Here is an 18648-nt window from a genome sequence, read left to right as displayed (position 1 = left end):
CCTACTGAGCCCGGGAACCTCGCCTTCCTCTTTCCCAGGCTGGCAATCCCGAGACTAAGGTCTGAATGGATCTGAGTGCCTGCCCCCCCCCCCCAAGTAAGGGCACCTGTGACTTGTTTTCGCTCCCTCGTGCTGCAGCATGAGGCCCGATCAAGCCTTGCCTGAATTTCTCGTCTGGCCTTTTATCGACTTCTAGTGATTAAAGAGTCCAGGGCCCCGAGTCAGTAACCATGACCCCAGAAAACAGCAACCTGGCTCACCCGCTCCCCAACCCCTAACTTCCTAAGAGCTGAAGGGCCCTTGGGTCCTATCCCTCCTCTTTCATTTTGTTACTGACACAGGTTAATCAACAGAAATCAAGAAGAAGCCAGATAAGAGACAGGCGAGGCTTTACTGGGATTAGCGCTGCAGCACGAGGGAGTGAAAGCAAGTAACAGGTGCCTTTGCTCGCTCCCCGAGGGGGCTCAAGCTGCTTCCTTAAATGGGTAACAATGAGGGTGGGTCAGTGGGTTGGGACAGACGGCTGGCTTAGGTGGTCTGCCCGGCCCCCTTGGTGGTGCCCTGGGCAGGGATCATGCTCAGTACCCTGTTTTTGTTCCCGGCACCTCAGAAATAGCAGTTGGTTTGTGGCCTTTTTGTGCAGAGTTATTTTTAGGCCCTTCTAGTTTCTTTGTATTCTGTTGCTCGGGGAGATGTTTGCTCAGGTGCAATCACTCCACTAGAGGGTCTCAGGTCCCAGCCTGTCTCAATTACACCCGAGAGAAAGAGGCCCAGAGAGACGCCCACAGGTGTTGGGAAGGCTTACGGGGATGGGGGTGGGGAGACTCCTGACCCAGGGCTGCTCCTCTCTCATCTAAGTTCCGTATGAACTGAACATGCATCCCGTGGACCAGCCAGGGGTCTAAGTCAGCAACCACCACATTGTTTTCTAGGGAAAAGGAATCTTGAGGGCCAGGAGAAGTGTTCGCCGGTCCTCTCCTGAGTAAGATGGGCATGGTCTGAGTAGGGGATCCAGCCCAACTTCTGAATTGACATAAATCTGAACTAAAATGTCTTGGACCCCTCCCCCAGGCCTGAAGTCCTGTGATGAGAATGGCCTGTGCTAACTCATGGAACTTAACCCTTGAACAACCACAGCACCACTAGCAGTAGCAGAATAGAGCTTTGCACCCAAATCTCAGGCCCCGAGCAGGCCTGGAACCCCAGCCAAGGCTTTTTGGTGGGCTGACTGGAAGTTCTGCCCACCTGAAAGGAGAGTTCTGTGCTACGGTTTTATGACTCTGTTTAATGAGAGTGGCTTACTGAGAATCCGACTTTCAGCAGACAGTGTCCGGGTCGAGGTCCCCGGCCCACTTCCCGTGGTCATCCCCGCCCCTTGGAGGGATGGACTTCCTCACACGCATACACAGCACTTCGTCGATGTAGATGGTATTCTCCTTGACTTGGATCTCCTCCTGCAGGGCGAGCTGCCTGCCATTCAGGCCTCGCAGCTCTACCTGAGCTTGGGCTAACATTTCCTTTAATCTAGGAGAAGAGGAAGAACACTAGGGAATAACTTATGGCTCTACGTCACTATTTCAGGGGGAAACACGTATTCATATATTCAGCGCAGGATCCAAATTGAGGTGTCTTTCTCCTTTCTCCTCCTTAAGACAGAGATTTCAAATTGGCGGCCCTGGGCCATGTTCACAAGGCAGATAAACCCATGAACTGCCAACATTTAAAACTGTAGATTGTACCTAAACATCTGGAGTTGGACTTCAGGAAAATGTAAACATTGGGGTGCATTCCCTGCATGGCAGCAACTGGCGGGAGTTAGGAGAGACCGTCCTCTAGAAAAGAACCCCTCAAACGCGAAAGATGCAAAGGTCTTTAGGCCCGCCCGGGATCACCCACGATGACATTGCCTAACCCTGCTCACGGGCCAGGTTTAAATGGAGCCCCAGTAGCCCTGTGCCTACCTTGCGACGTTGTGGGTGATCTCATCGACCTCCTTGATCAGCCTGTGCTGTGCACCGTCGTGACACAGCTCCACATTAGGCCGATGTGTCCTGGTCTCCAGGCGTGTATGAGCCACCTTGGCAGGTCCTTCTTGGTCAAGGATGGCTTTTTCAAGAACTGTGATATTTTTCTCCTGGGAGGCAATCTCTTCCATGACCTTACCAAAAGGATTAGAGGAGGTGAGGCCAGGGTGTGTTCCTCAAAACTCAACAGCAGACACTCATAGGAGGTTAGGAAGAGGGGACCTCCGATACCTACCCGAGCAGGACCCCAGAAAGAGTCTGATTCCTCTTCACTACAGCAGTGATTGCTCATGGGCAACGTAACTCACCCAACCCTAGAACCTCACAGAGGGAACGGACACAGGTGGCCACTGTTGCCTTCCCAGATATGTGGATTCCCTCAGCAAAGGCTGAAGGCTGCCCATTTACCTTGGTATAAAGTACCTTTGTATCATGAGCGGAATGCTGCCTATTTCCTTACCAATCCACCCACTAGTACTGTAACTGAAGGTGGGGTCCGGCTGCTCGCCGCTCAAAAACCATTAAAGAGGCCAGGTTGGTGGAAAGGAAAGTTTGCTTTATTTTGAATGCCGGCAACCAGGGGGGCGGGCGGGGAGGGCAGACGCCTGTCCAAAGGCCAACTCCCCAGCACAACCGGACGATCAGTGGGCAAGAGCTTTTATAGACGGAGGGAGGGTGCTACATGCAGAAACAGCACAGTCACCTCTGACAGTCACCTTGGTATTGGTCATCGGTGGTCTGACCAGCGTCATCTTGATTGTTTTGAGCACAATTCATCTTCAGTTCCAGGGTCGGTTTGTTCCCATTTCCTTGAGACCAATTCTCAGAATTGCGGCAGCTTATGTCATGGCTACAGTCTGATCATCATGTCGTTAACTTCTTCCATCTGCTGGGGGTTTCAGTACCTACAAGACAGCTCACAGGCTACGGCTCAGAATATTATCTACAGCCCTTGAGGAGGAACTAAAGGTCCTTGACTTTGCTTAATGACTAAACTATTATTATTTGGTCTCCTTTGACTGTTTTCCTTTGTTTCTGTATCTTCTCACTTCTCTGATTAAACTTATTCTTTGGCTCAAGTTTTTCCACAGATAGATGGCAGGCTGAGGACACAGGGGGAGGGGAGCAAGGACCATAGGGTCCTGCTCTGTTTCAGTACCAGTTCTGCCCCCTAGAAGCCTGAAGAAAGGGTGAGCAGTTTAATCCGAGTTTTGCTGGTTTCTTTGATGGTGGCTTTGTGCAAAGAAAAGATTCCTTTGAAGCTACTCGGGTTTTTAGATTAATATTTCCCTAGTTTAAAATTTTATTTCTTCCTTTTCTTTTTAAACTTCTCATCATGGGAATTTCCAAACATACATGAAGGTAGGTAGTATAATGAACCTCATGGACCCATCATCAATTTAAGCAATGATCAATACATGGCCAATCTCGTTTCATCTATAATGCCCTCTATGCACCCCTGCCATCAGCTTATTTATTTTAAAGGAACTCCCAGATATTATATCATTTCAGTCTAAAATACTTGAGTATGTGTTTCTAAGTTATAAGGACTCTTTTTTTTTCTTTTAACATAACGACAATACTTTTTATCACACACAAACGAAAGAAGGATTCTTTATTATTATCTAAAATCTAGTGTTCAAATTTCCCTCAGTGTCCTTTTTTTTTTTCGGTAAGAGTTGGTATGTTTAAATTAGAATTCGAATGAGGTCCACACATTACATCTGGTTTTCATAATGTTTCTTTTTTTTCTTCATAAATTTATTTGTTTTTATTTTTGGCTGTGTTGGGTCTTCACTGCTGTGCGCGGGCTTTCTCTAGTTGTGGCGAGTGGGGGCTACTCTTCGTTGCAGTGCGTGGACTTCTCATTGTTGTGACTTCTCTTGTTGCAGAGCACGGGCTCTAGGCGCGTGGGCTTCAGTAGTTGTGGCACACGGGCTCAGTAGTTGTGGCTCGCAGGATCAGTAGTTGTGGCGCATGGGCTTAGTTGCTCCACGGCATGTGGGATCTTCCTGGGCCAGGGCTCGAACCCGTGTCCCCTGCATTGGCAGGCGGATTCTTAACCACTGTGCCACCAGGGAAGCCCGTCCCTACCCTTTAATTTGGAGGCCGTCGCCTCCGTTTGCCGAGCCTCTTCAGGACCGCGGAGGCTTCTGGCCAGGTGATACCCAGCTGGAGCCTTTTCTCATAGAGCCTAGGTTGGTATCTCCAGGTGGGGGCAGGGAGTCTCACCCGATTTGTTTCAGTCCATCATTTGAGCCTGTCCAGACCATTTTGGATGCTCATTTTATTTTACTTTTTAAAGACATTTATTTATTTATTTTTAGCTGTGGCACGTGCGATCTTCGTTGCGGCATGCGGGCTCATAGTTGCGGGATCTTAGTTGCAGCATGCGTGTGGGATCTAGTTCCCCGAGCAGGGATCGAACCCGGGCCTCCTCATCGGGAGTGTGGAGTCACACCCACTGGACCATCAGGGAAGTCCCTGGATGCTCGTTTTAGATGTTGCTGCCAAGGCCTCAGCCACACAGCTCCCAGCTCCTGCAGGATCTCCTCCGGCAGGACGGGGCTTCTCACAGGCCTCTGCAAAGCCCAGCTTCTTGCCTCTTCTCTTACGGTGGGGACCCTCCTCCCCGCTGCCTTCCTATCTCAGATTCATCTTTCAAGGCCTGGACTAAGTTCTTACTCCACCAGGAAGCCTCTTGACTAGTCTTTGGCTACGTTTATCATTATTACTATTATTGTTGTTGTTGTTCCTATTATTAGCTGCTGCAGCAGCCAATTTTGATTATCTATTATATTGATTATATGTATAAACTATGTAAATGTACGTATATATGTGTGTGTGTGTATAAAATCGGTATGTGCCAGGCATTGTTCTAAATATTTTATTTGGGTTGTCTAATTTTACCCTAACCAACTCTGGGAGGTGAGTACTGTTGCTGTCCCTATTTTATCAATGAGGAAACCAAGGAACAGGGAGCTTTTTTTTGTTTTGGCCGTGCAGCGTGGCATGTGCATGCAGGATCTTAGTTCCCCGACCAGGGATTGAACCTGTGCCCCCTGCAGTGGAAGTGCAGAGTCTTAACCACTGGACCGCCAGGGAAGTCCCAGGAACAGGCAGCTTAAGTGTATTATAAATGTTTTAAATTTTCTATACATTATGATGTTCTGACATCATAAAAAACCTTTCTGGCTGGGAGAAACTGCCCCTCCCTGGGCTCTTCGATACTTAGAGACGGCGAAGGACCAGCCTGAGCAGGCTTTGGATCTGCAAGCCCAGAGCTCTCCCTCCTCTCTCTGCCCTTTCAGCCCAGGAGGCCATCTTGCTCTGCCTCAGTCATCCCAGGGCCGGGTGCCAGGCACCTGGGGACCATTCCATAGCCCAGAGCCCACTGAGGTTATTCACACTAGCTGATCCTAAAGTGCTACCTTTGCCCTGCCTTGGGGGTCCTGAGGAAACCCCAATAAAGGCCGTGGCCTCCACCTTCCCCTTGCTCCTGTCATCTGCCGCCTGACCACCCTAGTGTGTTCTCCACGTGGCCCTGCGTGGGGAGCCCTGCCTCCTGTCTCTAGGACCTGTGAATACGATATAAACTTTGTTTTTTCCTGAGCCCCCTGTCTCCTTATGGCTACACTTGACTGACCATCTCATAAAAGAACACAAAACGTTAAGTAGCCTCCCCAAGATCACACAGCAAGTGTTGAAGCCCCATTTCGAACCCAGGCTGTCTGGCTCCAGGCTGTACACGCTTACCCACAAGGCTCTTCTACCTGTCGTTTTGCGGACTATTGCAGTATAACTTTTGATGACATTCTGGTTTGCCCTGCTCATCACAGAGATAAATCTTTTCTGACAATTAGACTCTGGGCTCATGGAAGGCAAGGGAGGAATGCAGCAGAAGGACAAGGTTGTGGTAGTTGAGCAGGCCTGGGGCTAGAGCAGTGATGCACCTGCCACCTGGGGTCTCTTCCGCTCTCCATGGCTGCTTCACCATCAGTGAAAAGCAAGGAGTGGGCCAGCAGTGGCCACATCGGGTAGCTGTAGCTGTCCCAGGGTTACAGGTGAGGCGGAAGGCTCAGAGAGCTTGAGGCGTCCGCTTAAGCCACTCAGCTGGTCTGTCGCAGGACTGGAATGTGGGCCCACAGATCCTCAGTCCAAGTTCAGCCCCTGTTCCACTGGACTCTACCCAGTGTCCCTGAGCTTAGCCTGCGGATGGTCCCATATGCTCAGGATCCAGCGGTCCTTGCCGGTGAGGGACACGGGCTACAGCCGGCTTATTGGGCTCCAACTGTTAAGCATTCAGGAATTCTGCCAGACCTGTGTTAAATGGGTAACTTGAAACTGACCATGGTGGAAGAATTTACACCACAGAAATCTGCAAATTCTATACAGCAGGGGCTTTTTTTCTCCTCTGGGAGCCAGTTACCAGCAAACGGCTGGATAACCAGACAACAAGCCAGAATCCCAAAGTTGCATCTGGGTTTGGAGAAATCGGTTGCACTCAACTCACGGAACTTCAGAGTCATAAAGAACGTATAAGGGACTTCCCTGGCGGTCCAGGGGATAAGACTCTGCACTCCCAATGCAGGGGGCCCGGGTTCAAGCCCTGGTCGGGGAACTAGATCCCACATGCATGCTGCAACCAAGAATCCACGTGCTGCAGCTAAGTCCGCATGCTGCAACTAAAAGATCCTGCACGCCGCAACGAAGGTCCCGTCTGACGCAACTAAGACCTGGCGCAGCCAAAATAAGTAAATAAAAATCAATCTTTTTTTTTTTTTAAAAAAAGAACGTATAAGAGCATACGGTGCATCTCTATGCTCCACAGAAGGACGAACTAAGGCCCAGAGAGGGGAGACAGCCTGTTCTTTGCAGCAATGAGTACGAGAGGCCCAGAGCGGGGCCAAGGCCCGCTCCAGTCCCCCAAAGCCCAAAGCCTGCTGCTAAGATGAAGAGAGCTGAGTGACCTCTACTCCTTAGTACACAGGATCACAAGCCCTGAAGGCCATTCTAGGTTTACAGGGTAAAACCTTCGGAAGGTGCCCTTCCATGGTCCCCCCAGGGAGCTCACCTTGGCCAGATGAGCAGCCAGCTTGTCCCTGGCGTCCTTGGTCTCCTTCAGCCCATTCTTGAATGCGGTGTCCACCACGTCACATTGCCTGCTTAGGTCGTTGGCCGTCTGGGACAAGGTTCGGTCCACGAGGGCCTTCAGCGTCAGAGAGTTGTTCCTCTGCTTGTCAGCCTTCTCCACGTTGGTGTTGGAGAAGTCCATCCAGTCTTCCAGACTCACAGAGCTGAAACAGGACCCATGCATTCGTTCATAGCATGTTTGGGCTGGGTGTGTGGGTATGGCGGTAGGACAAGCTACTGGAAACCCACAGGAAGTTAAGCCTCCCTCCACCATCAGAAGCACCTAGAACGTTTCCCCATCTCTAGGCAGAGCGAATGGTGGTCTGTCAGTGGCAATAACTGTCACTTTGGGGAAACCTACTTACTCTGTGCCAGGCTCTGGGCTGGTACTTTACAGACATCCTCTCATTTAATCCTCACGATGGCCTAGTGAGCTAACTTTCATACCCCCATTTGACAGATGAGGAAAACTGAGGCTCAGAAAGACGGAGTACCTTCGTCAAGATCACATAGGTAGAGACAATTTAAGTATCAAAGTAAATTATAATAGTAACCGATTATAACACACTGAATAAAATAGGAGAACATGAGTCCATACTGGAATGCTATAAAGAAATGAATAAATTGCTAGTTTGACAAGGAACTGCTTTATAGAACACTTGAGGAATCTCAAAATAATGTTGACTGGAAGGAAACGGACACACGAGATACATAGTACATGATGCTATTTACTAAATGCAAAAGTAGGCACAAGAAACCTATTAGAAATCAGGAATGTGGTTCTCTTTGGGGAGCAGAGAGGAGGTATTCATCAAGAGGGGACAGGGTGGAGGTTTTGGTGTTGGTGGTAATGTTTTATTTCTTGGCCTGGTTGGTGGTTACATGGAGACTGTTTGCTGTGTGACTAGAGGCAGCCTCTGAGATGGTCCCCAGTGACCCCCTGTGTCTCCTGGCGTTCACACCTTTGTATAGTCCCCTCCCCTTGAGATGCGTGATGAACTCATTGACTCATCTCTCCTGAATAGACATAATGAGAGGTTATTTCTAGGATTAGGTTGAAAGAAAATTGTGGCTTCTGTCTTGGCTGCCCTCTCTCTCTTGCTTCCTTTTGGATGACTCGCTGTGGAAGAAGCCAGCTGCCACGTCCTGGCACAGCTCCATGGAGCAGCTCGGGTGGCAAGGCCTGTCATGACCACACGAGCCAGGTCAGAAGTGGATCCCCCTCACGGTTGTGCCTTCAGATGAGACTGCAGCCCCAGCAGACCCCTGGACTACAACCTCATAAGATGTGAGCCAGAGGCGCCCAGCTGAGCCGTGCCTGTGCTCCTGACCCACAGAAGCTGGGAGGTAACACACGTTTATTGTTTTTAAGCTGCTAAGTTTTGGGGTAACTTGTTATACAGCAAAAGAGAACTAAAACAATGATAAGTCGTTAAACTGTTTACTATTATTTGTGCATTTTTCTTTTCTTTCTTTTTTCTTGGCTGCACCGCATGGCTTGTGGGATCTTAGTTCCCCGACCAGGGATTGAACCCGGGCCCCGGCAGTGACAGTGCCAAGTCCTAACCACTGGACCAGCAGGGAACTCTTGTGCAGTTTTCTATATGTATGTGTTACTTCAAAAAGAACGTTTTAAAGATTAGAATGAGTTAGGTCTGTGATGTAATGTTACTTGAAAAATGTAAGTTAGATGTTACAGAAAAGGTACATGGTACGATCCCATTTTTGTAAAGAAACAAAATTTATTGGTGTAGGTGAGTGTATACATATGTTTGTAAGAACATAGAGATAACACTGGTTATCTCAGGGGGTGTAATGATAGAAAGGAGTACACATGGGGAAATTAGTAACTTGCCCTTTCTACATTTTTAAATTCTTTTACTTGTTAAAAATGCAAATAGGTAAATGAATAAATTTGAAAGGTTTAAAGATTTTATATCAGGGACTTCCCTGGCGGTCCAGTGGTTAAGACTCTGCGCTTCCACTGCAGGGGGTGTGGGTTCAAACTCTGGTCGGGGAACTAAGATCCCGCATGCTGTACAGTATGGCCCCCCCCACCCCCCAATTTTTTTTATATCAGACTTTCTTAAAGTGGGGGCAACCCGGAGGACCGAGGCGCCTGTGGGTCCTGTGTCAGGGTACTCACTGCTCAGCGCCCGCTTTTGCCCCAAGCCTGCCTCTTCCCAGCTCTCAGCCTGCATTCAGGATGATGTGCTAGGTCCTGCCTGCCTCTCTGAGAAGCACTACGATGACACGCAGCAGGGAGGAGGACACGCAGCAGGGAGGAGGACACGCAGCAGGGAGGAGGACACGCAGCAGGGAGGAGGACAGCAGGGCCAGGCCAGCAGGGACCCACTCACTTTGCTTCAACCCTCACGATGTTCTCAGAACATTTGACGTCTGGCGAGTTGTTGTTGAGTGAGAAGCAGATATCATCAATGGTCAGGGCTGTAAACTTGTCCCGCAAGTCCTTTTCAAGACTGTACTTGGCAGCGCGGTTCAGCCTGAAGGGAGAAGGTAAACTGGGTTTCTCCCTCTGGAATGCTGAGGTGGCACCTATACCAGGTTCTTGGGACACCATGGAAAATGAAGCCAGTCTAGTGCAATATGGTGACACTTCCTCCCACCTTCCCATCCCCCCAACACACACACACACACACACACACACACACACACACACACCATTAGACACTTGGTGACAAATTAACATATCCAAGCCGGGACTTCAAGATCTTCCCTCCAGATGTGACATTTTCTGATGTCACCACTGTGGCATCCTGTTTGTGAGAGGTCAGCTCCAGTGTCCTCCAGTTTACAATCAGGGGTGAAATCTGGCCGCACCCCAACCCACCACCAGAGGGTGACTGTCACGCATGAGAGGTTGTCTTGGTCTCATTCTGAGTGTTGCCGGGCCACCTTGGGGCATGGGAAGTGCTTGTAGGGTATTAAATCCCATTCTTTCTGGGCCATGGAGCACGGCCTTTTCTAGATAACGCCCAGTGGAGATGCGAGGGCAGGCCCTGCATGGCCATACCTGATCTGCTCGGACGTCTCCTCCAGGGTGCGGGTCAGCAGGGCCATCGCCCCCCGGATGATCTCCGCCTCCTTGATCAGCTCCTGCTCTACCTCATCGTGGACCAAGTCAATGCCAACTCGCTTCTCCCTGACCGAGAGAAAGGGGGATGGTCATCCCACGCGCGGAGGAAGGCAACGCAAAAGCTGCTGACTTTTAAAACTGTCTGGACAACTGGACCAGATCCATCCAGATGATGTGATGGGGGATGGACATTAGTTGGTGTCTATGTGACTTCAAAATATCCAAAACATAATGAGGAAAAATTAATCGGTGACTGATTACTTGGTCTGAAGAATCCCAGCTGGACTTTGGGCCTCAATCTGGCCATCGGTTCTGAAGCCTTTTACTTTTTACCTGTTTATTGGAAACACTGTCTTCTGACTTAGAATTTTAAAGACATGTTTCCTTCCTTGATCCTCTGACAAGGATTGAATCCACAAAGATGCTCTATAGTAACAATAGTAATAGTCATAATGATGCCAAAATTAATAGTGCCCCCGCCACTGAGCACTTACTATGAGACAAGCATCGTGCTGAGCTTTTCATGCGGATGTTCCTTCTCACGTAACCTCTCAAGTACAGGCGAGGAAACTGAGTTTCAGAGAGATTACGCAACTCACCCCCTGTCACAGAACTAACTGGGCATCACTCATGTTTTTAACCGCTTACTCCCAAAATTGATCAGTCACTGTCTGACAATTTATTCGTTTCCACCTGCATGACAGTGCTAGGGAGGAAGTCTCCACTCACCAGCTGTGTGACCTCAGGCACGCTGTATAACTTATCTGTGCCTTGGTTTCCTCATCTGTGAAATGGGCATAACTATTAGTACTTCCTAGGGCTGTGGCAAGGGACAAAGGAGATAAGAAAGCAGATGGCACTGTACCTTCCCCAGAGGAGCATGGACTCAATCCATGTATGTCCTCTACATCCTAGTTACCCTTAGGTGTAGACTTGAGCCAACTGGATGTTGGCCTCTTTGATCACCTGCTACTTCCCTTTGCCTCACAAACTCTCTACATCTGGCTGGGAGGTTGCTGCCTGGTTGCTGCAGAGGGGGTCCTGGCTAAGCTCACTGAGGTAACAGGGTTTTCTGGGAAGGAGGAAGAGTATGGACAGAGTCACAGTGCATTTGGGAAGCCGCAAGCAGCTCAGCACCCCTAAGTACCTCTCACTGTTGGGGATGAGATATGGCCCTGGAGGGATCACTGGGGCCCCAACCATGATGGACCTTGTTTTTGAAGCTAAGAAGTTTGAATTTTATTTTGAAGGTACTAGGGCAAAGCATTGTAATGAAAGGATTTTAAGCATGGAGTGACCTGGAAAGATCTGCATTTGGGAGGGTTTGCTCAATAGCTAGTGGGGAGGATGCACTCGATTGGAGGGGGCTGTGCTGGCAGAAGGGTGCCCCACCTAGGGCTGTGACAGGCATCAGGTCTGCAAATCAGCATCACCCCAGAGCAGAAAGGATCATCCTACTCATAGGACTTACCGGAGGGAAATTATAGTAAGAAGGTATGTTTGCACAGCGCTCTCTGGATTACAAAGTGCTTCCATGTGGCTCTGTGTATAGGAGCAGACTTGCCCTCTAGTAACTGTACCTGCTCTGCCTGCCCAAAATAAAGACCACCATTTCCCAGTTTCTATTGGTGTGGCCATGTGACTAAGCTCTGGTCAACGGGATACAAGTAGAAATGGTGAATGCCAAACCCTTATTATTACTACTTGTTGGCATGTAGATGTAATGGCTGGAGCTCCAGCTGCCATCGTGAATCATGAAGTAAACTTGGGAGTAAAAGCCACGCACATGGAGCAACAAGATAGTGGAGCAACACGACAGAAAAGGTCTGGAAGCCTGACACTGTGGCACACCATGCCAACCCTGAACTATCTCCAGACTCCTTAAATGTGAGAGAGAAAGAAATTATCTAAGTTCAATGTTATTTTGCCCTTTTCTGATTACCCACTGCCAAACCTAGTCCTAACTTATATTTAAGTTAGTCAAGAGCAGAGTTTAGACATGAGCCAAGTCCAGTGCTCCTCCCACTGCCCAGCACCCTGGGCATGCGAGATAATTTCAGGCTCTAAAAGAACACTTGCTCATTTGTCTCATTCTAACCCATCACCTAGCACAGTCAGCTTTTACCTCTTCGCAATTCATTGCTTACAACAGATGATTCGTTAGAGGAACCTTCCCTCCTACCTGTATTCCAGACACTTCTCAGTGATGTCCAAGGGCTCTTTAAAGCTCTCCAGGGCTTTCTCCAATCTGGTCTGATAGATGAGTAGATCTTCGGTCGCGTGCACCAGCTGCTCAAGTTTGTCATCTAACTCCTTCTTCCAGAACCTGACTTCCTCAAGCCTCTGCTCTGAAGCACACAGAGAAGTCACACCAGGATTAATCTATTTCCAATGTAGCCAACTCTTAGATTAGAAACTTGAAGATTATTGTAAACCTACCCGAGATACTTTCTTTTCTTCTTAGGGTTGTGCTATTTGGGGCATTTTTACATCTCTGAGTTCATTAGAAAGAAAGAAGGAAGGAAGGAAGGAAGGAAGGAAGGAAGGAAGGAAGGAAGGAAGGAAGGAAGGAAGGAAGGAAGGAAGGGGGGAGGGAGGGAGGGAAGGAAATAAGAATATATTTCTTCTTACATTCAACATCAAATTAACCCAAAGACCATTCTAATTCACCACTCTAATTCTTCAAAACCCACTGTTTTTAATAACTTTTAATTTTGTCAAAGACACATATATTGTTTGAAAAGTCAAATAGTTTTACAAGTATTACAATTCTCTGACCCACCCCTACCCACTCCCACTTTCTGGAAGCAACCTCTTTTTAAACACTTTTAGTATTTCTTCTGGCATTTGCTTACATTGCTATTTATTCATTATCAGTTTTAAGATTACCTATTGATTTCCTATGATGAAAGATAAGAGTTTGCTCTTATACGACTTATACAACACACTTCTGATCTTTCAATCTTCCCAATATAGCTGCGTCACCATGTTGTTAAATAATAATTTAATGTTTGTTTATATTATTGTAGGTATGTAAATATTATTTACACCCAAACCATGATATCATGATACTATGATAAATTTACTTTCTTATACAACTTTTAAAAAAATTTTTATTGGAGTATAGTTGATTTACAATGTTGTGTTAGTTTCAGGTGTACAGCAAAGTGAATCAGTTATACATATACATATATCCACTCCTTTTTTAGATTCTTTTCCCATATAGGCCATTACAGAGTACTGAGTAGAGTTCCCTGTGCTACACAGCAGGTTCTTATTAGTTATCTATTTTATATAAAGTAGTGTGTATATGTCAGTTCCAATCTCCCAGTTTATCCCTCCCCCCCCATCCTCTGGTAACCATAAGTTTGTTTTCTACATCTGTGACTCTATTTCTGTTTTGTAACTAAGTTCATTTGTTAGACTCCACATATAAGTGATATCATATGATAATCTGTCTTTCTGTGTCTGACTTACTTCACTCAATATGACAATCTCTAGACAACCATGTTGCTGCAAATGGCATTATTTCATTCTTTTTTATGGCTGAGTAATATTCCATTGTGTATATATATACCACATCTCCTTTATCCATTCATCTGTCAATGGACATTTAGGTTGCTTCCATGTCCTGGCTATTGTAAATAGTGCTGCAATGAACATTGGGATGCATATATCCTTTCAGATTATGGTTTTGTCCAGATATATCCCCAAGAGTGGGATTGCTGGATCATATGGTAGTTCTATTTTTAGTTTTTTGAGGAACTTCCATATTGTTCTCCATAGTGGCTGTACCAATTTACATTCCTGCCAACAGTGTAGGAGGGTTTGGAACGCCTATAGGTACTGAGCCTCCCAGATGGATCCTCTAATTTTGTCTTTTCTCTCCTGTTTTCTATGTAGCTCTTTGTCTTTTTTTTCTACTTTCTGGAGACACTTCAACACTATCTTTCAACCCTTCTTTTGACTTAAAAAAATATTCTGCTCTCATATTTTTAATTTCCAAGAACACTTTCTTGTTCTCTGAATGTTCTCTTTTTTAAGAGTCTTCTTGTTCCATAGATGCAATGTCTTTTCTAAGTTCCCTGAGGATCTTATAGTGTTATTTTTTCTTTTGCTCTGTGTACTTTCTTTAGTTTTGTTTGTTTCAGTGTTTGCCATTTTAGAACCTTCCCTCACATGTTTGGTGATCCTCATCTGGTCATATTTGAGAATAAAATGCTAAAATACTAACTGGGAGCTCTGTCTGCAGGGACACGGCTTGTCAACCAGAATGCTTTATTGTCTAGTGTGATCAGGCCTACCTATAGGCTGGTATCAGGAGTAAGCATCAACCCATCAGGAGAAGCCTAACATGTAACCCTGCAGGCCTGAATGAAGTTTTGGTTTATTGGAGGTTGAAAACTAGCAGCCCTTAAACCAGGTTTTGTTTATAGATGTGTTTGTTCATCCTGCCCAGTGTTATAAATATATCAAATCAATTGCTAGCATTTAAAAAGTGGGTAAAATTCCAGCTTTTCTAAAAAAAAAAAAAAAAAATCAGCGAACTCGGCAACACTGGGCCCATATTCTTTCTTGGGAAAAAATGGGTTGAAATTGATGGAGCACATGTTCTCCAGGAACCCTCAGTCCCACCACTCCCTATTGTCTTAGGGGTCTTATTCAAACCCTTATGTTACCTGCCCAACTCTGATAGACTGTTGAGTTTGTGACCTCTGGTTCATCACTTTTTGGCATTTGAGACTTTTGTTTGTTTCATCTTATTTTTATTCTTGTTTTGCTTATTTAAGGGCCCCACCTTTTACATTGTGTTCGTAGGAATGGGATTGTCAAGAGAGCATTACTCTTTCTTTAAGATTCAGCTCAGGGCTTCCCTGGTGGCACAGTGGTTGAGAATCTGCCTGCCAATGCAGGGGACATGGGTTCGAGCCCTGGCCTGGGAAGATCCCACATGCCGCGGAGCAACTAGGCCCGTGAGCCACAACTACTGAGCCTGCGCATCTGGAGCCTGTGCTCCGCAACAAGAGAGGCCACGATAGTGAGAGGCCTGCACGCCGCGATGAAGAGTGGCCCCCACTCGCCACAACTAGAGAAAGCCCTCGCACAGAAATGAAGACCCAACACAGCCAAAATAAATAAATAAATTAAAAAAAAAAAAAAAGACTCAGCTCAAGTGTTCCTCTCTAGGAGGTCTTCCCCAATTCTCCAGGCAGACTCCACCCTCACTTCTGTATCCCTTCCCCCAGCTCCTATCTAGTTATATTTTGATTATTCATTTTTCTATCTTTCTCCTCCTCGATCCAGGAGCCCCTCAAAAACTGAGGCTCTGATCATCCTCTGTGATATTCCCAGGGCTTAGTCCACAGATGCTCTTAGACGCTCAACAGATACGTATCGAATCAGTAAAAGAATGGCTGACGAATGGCTGAAAATCAGACTGGGTTACCATGTCTCTACCTTAGGGCAGTGAACTTAAAGACAGAGCCCAGAGAATACACATGTTTCTCCCTAATATTTCAAGATAATACGTTGCCATTCCTGAACATGAAATGCAAATGACAGTACCACCATACCTCAACAGTATCATCCAAACATGTTCCCAAATATACCAAATATGTTATCTTACCTAGTTTCTTGTTCACATCGCTTTGAGATTTTCTTGTGGTCTTTTCAATTTCATTCACAAGCCTCTGGCTTTCTGCCACCAGGCGTTCGGACCGGGACCTTTGGGCCTCTGCTCTGTGGTACTGGTTCTTGTTAGCAATGTGCCACTCTGAGGGCAAGAACTTGGGTGGATGTTGTAGTAGTTTGGCCATTTGAGGTTTCTAAAGTCCTGATTAAAAGCAGAATTTTTTTTTTTAGATTCATTGAAAGCAAGTTGTCCTTTTTTTAATGTCAGTTTTTATTAAAGTGTGACATTCAGACCAAAAGGTACATAAATCATAATCTGTACACAAAATGAAAACCTCTGTACAGCCAGCACCCAGATCAAGAAATAAGCATTACCAGCACCTTACGTCTCTTTCTGATCACTATTCTTCACCCCCTCCCCCCAACAGGAACCACTATTCCAACTTTTAACACTGTAAATTAGTTTTGGTATTTTTGAACTTAATATAAATGGAATCACTATGTACTCGTCCATATCTGACTTCTTTTTGCTCAGCCTTATGCTTGTAAGACTTATCAGTACTGTTCATATACTTGTAGTCTGTTCATTCTCATTCCTGTGTAATATACCATTGCATGATTATACCAAAATTTGTCTCTCTTTTCTGCTGTTTATGGATATTTGGGTTTCCAGTTTGGTGCTATTATGAGAATGTTATGAATATTCTCATTTAGAGACAATGTGTTTTTTGGTGAACATATGCTCGCATTTTTATAATGCATTAGAATTGCTGGGTCATAAGGCAGTGTTCAGTTTTAGTAGGTATTGCCAAACAGATGAACCCAGACATGTTTTCTTAAAAAAAAAAAAAAAGAACAACTGTGACATCTGTAAACTGACAGCTGGGTATTGAGCCTGTTCAGCAGATGAAAGAAACAAAACCTTCCCAGGACAAAGAAAAGGAGAGAACAAGGAGAGGAACACATGAGGAGGCAGCAGGCAGAGACCAGCAGCAGCAGAAAGACCAACACTTCCCCACCTCATCTGCACACAGCTCTGACTGTGAGAACTGCCGTCCTCAGACGGGGCTAAAAACTGCCCCCACCAACATCTCACCCAAAATATATACCTGACCGCCTGCTCTTAAAGGCTTCTGGATCTCTGAAGTCCTTCAAACATACAAGGAGCGACCCGGAGTCAGAGCTTGACCAGGCTGAGCCCCAGGCCACCCGGCTCCCTCTGACAACATGGGGTCTCCTAGTCCAGTCCCTCCTATGGCTTCGGCCAAGTGTGAGTGTGGGGCTCAAAACTTAACCCAAGATTTCTGGATAAGTCTGAGTAGCTCTCAGAGAAATTTAAATTAGGGCTGAGGTCGAAATTAAACCTAAATTCGGGCTGATACCAATGGGCACAAGGCATTGGGTAGGTCTGTGCGCTGCAGTTAAGGGTTGGTGGTGTGGGGCCGGGGCTTACCCTCAGCGCCACAAAAAACCACTACACAACTTCGGGATGGGAGCCTCCTTACCCCAACCGGAGCTCCGGGTTCTTGCAGAACTGGGCTGTAAACAGCGCAGTCTCCATGGCAACCGGAGACGCGTCTCCAGGGCAAAAGGGGCGGGGTCTGCCGCGAAGCTTTTTCCTCAGAAGGCTCTGCGCAGGCGCGAGTTCTGTGTTTTCCCCCAGCGCCGGGGACAAGGGGATGTGGCCGGGAGCGCTCAGGCCAGATGCTCGGCTATCTCAACCTACCACGAAGACGCGGGACACCAAGCTGGGAGTCAGGAGACCTGCAACTGGCCTTGGTCCTGCTGCGGGCTGGGCCACCTCGGGCCGCACTGCTCTCACTGGGTCTCGGACTCCCCAGGTGTACAGCGATGTTGGGCTGGACGATGGCTTCAGGTCCTCGCAGCCGCAGGCCGTCCCGGGACCACTAAGCCACAAGCCCGGCGCTGCGTGGAGTTAGCCACGAGAGATTCCTGGGGTTGCCCGGGCCGCGAGGAATTAATAGGAGGAGATAGGAGGCGGGGTCGGGTCTCGCATCCTGGGCCCGCCCCTCAGCTTCCGGCCGAGGGCGGTGGCCGAACTCAGGCTAGGAGTCAGGAGTAATTTCTCCATCTAGAAAATGAGTGGATTGGAGCTCTCAAACTAAGAGTACAGTGCTCGGAATATGTTCTTTATGGTTGTAGTGCTGGTAAAAAAAAAAAAAAAACACTTCCGCACAGCCTAGAACACAGAAAATGGGTATTCAAATCTCCCGCTCTATGCCAAACTTGCAGCTCCACCTTTCACACCCCACAATCGAAGGCAACCTCTAAGAACAACCAATCAGAGGAGGCTTTGCCTCGTGGAGCCCGACCCCCTAACATCTCTTGATTCTCTTGTTAGCGTCCTGAAGGCCCACGAGGCGTCATGAATATTAAACAGGCCGCCTGTCCAGTGGCGTCTGGAGGAGCTCGTGTTGCATATTCATATTCCCCATCCCTCAGAAAAGGGGCTATTTAAGGAGCGAAGTGGCCTCGCCAGCCACCCGCACACCAGCGGGAGAGTCGCCAGTCTTGGCTACCAATGGGTATTCAGGGCGTGGAGCCCGGGTTTCCCACTAAGGGAAGGCGAGCCGGCGGGAATGGGCCAGAGTCCCAGCCCCAGCAATGCATTCCAAGGACACCTGAAGAAGGTGGTCTGGCTCCTGAGCGTGCGGGGCAGCTGGGCCTCGGGGGAGGTGCTCGCTGGTGGGCGTCCTCTCCTACTCAGGCGAGAAGAAGGGGCGGCATCCTGATGGAGCAACC

General features: G+C 47.5%; 1 protein-coding gene and 1 non-coding gene across 4 annotated transcripts; both read right to left on the bottom strand.

Annotated features, from left to right (window-relative positions):
• Positions 1–1265: 1265 nt before the first annotated feature.
• TEKT1 (tektin 1) lies at positions 1266–17875 on the bottom strand. 3 transcript variants are annotated; one of them, XM_073798315.1, is made up of 8 exons: positions 17339–17875; positions 15881–16087; positions 12437–12602; positions 10192–10320; positions 9518–9661; positions 7099–7321; positions 1962–2158; positions 1266–1524 (listed from the first exon to the last, which is right to left on the bottom strand). In XM_073798315.1, exons 2-8 carry the CDS (start codon positions 16068–16070, stop codon positions 1317–1319), a joined length of 1257 nt encoding a protein of 418 aa, XP_073654416.1. In that variant the 5' UTR covers positions 16071–16087; positions 17339–17875; the 3' UTR covers positions 1266–1316. The 3 variants fall into 3 exon arrangements, with proteins under 3 accessions (XP_073654416.1, XP_033703325.1, XP_033703326.1); XM_033847434.2 differs by having other exon boundaries at positions 17391–17875; XM_033847435.2 differs by having other exon boundaries at positions 17612–17875.
• TRNAD-GUC (transfer RNA aspartic acid (anticodon GUC)) lies at positions 8670–8741 on the bottom strand. Its single transcript has one exon. It is a non-coding gene; the product is annotated as a tRNA-Asp (tRNA).
• Positions 17876–18648: the final 773 nt, after the last annotated feature.

The sequence above is a fragment of the Tursiops truncatus genome, chromosome 20 (assembly GCF_011762595.2).
Source record: "Tursiops truncatus isolate mTurTru1 chromosome 20, mTurTru1.mat.Y, whole genome shotgun sequence".
Taxonomy (NCBI): Eukaryota; Metazoa; Chordata; class Mammalia; order Artiodactyla; family Delphinidae; genus Tursiops; species Tursiops truncatus.
Note: the sequence above shows the minus strand (reverse complement) of the source record. Positions and strands in the feature narration are given on the sequence as shown.

Excerpts from the sequence above, each read along its gene's own strand:
- TEKT1 (XM_073798315.1), bottom strand. The coding sequence starts at position 16,070 with ATGGCCAAACTACTACAACATCCACCCAAGTTCTTGCCCTCAGAGTGG. Across the intron at positions 9,662-10,191 it reads GAGACGTCCGAGCAGATCAG|GCTGAACCGCGCTGCCAAGT; the intron begins GTATGGCCATGC and ends TTCTCCCTTCAG. Across the intron at positions 7,322-9,517 it reads ATCGTGAGGGTTGAAGCAAA|CTCTGTGAGTCTGGAAGACT; the intron begins GTGAGTGGGTCC and ends GTCCTGTTTCAG.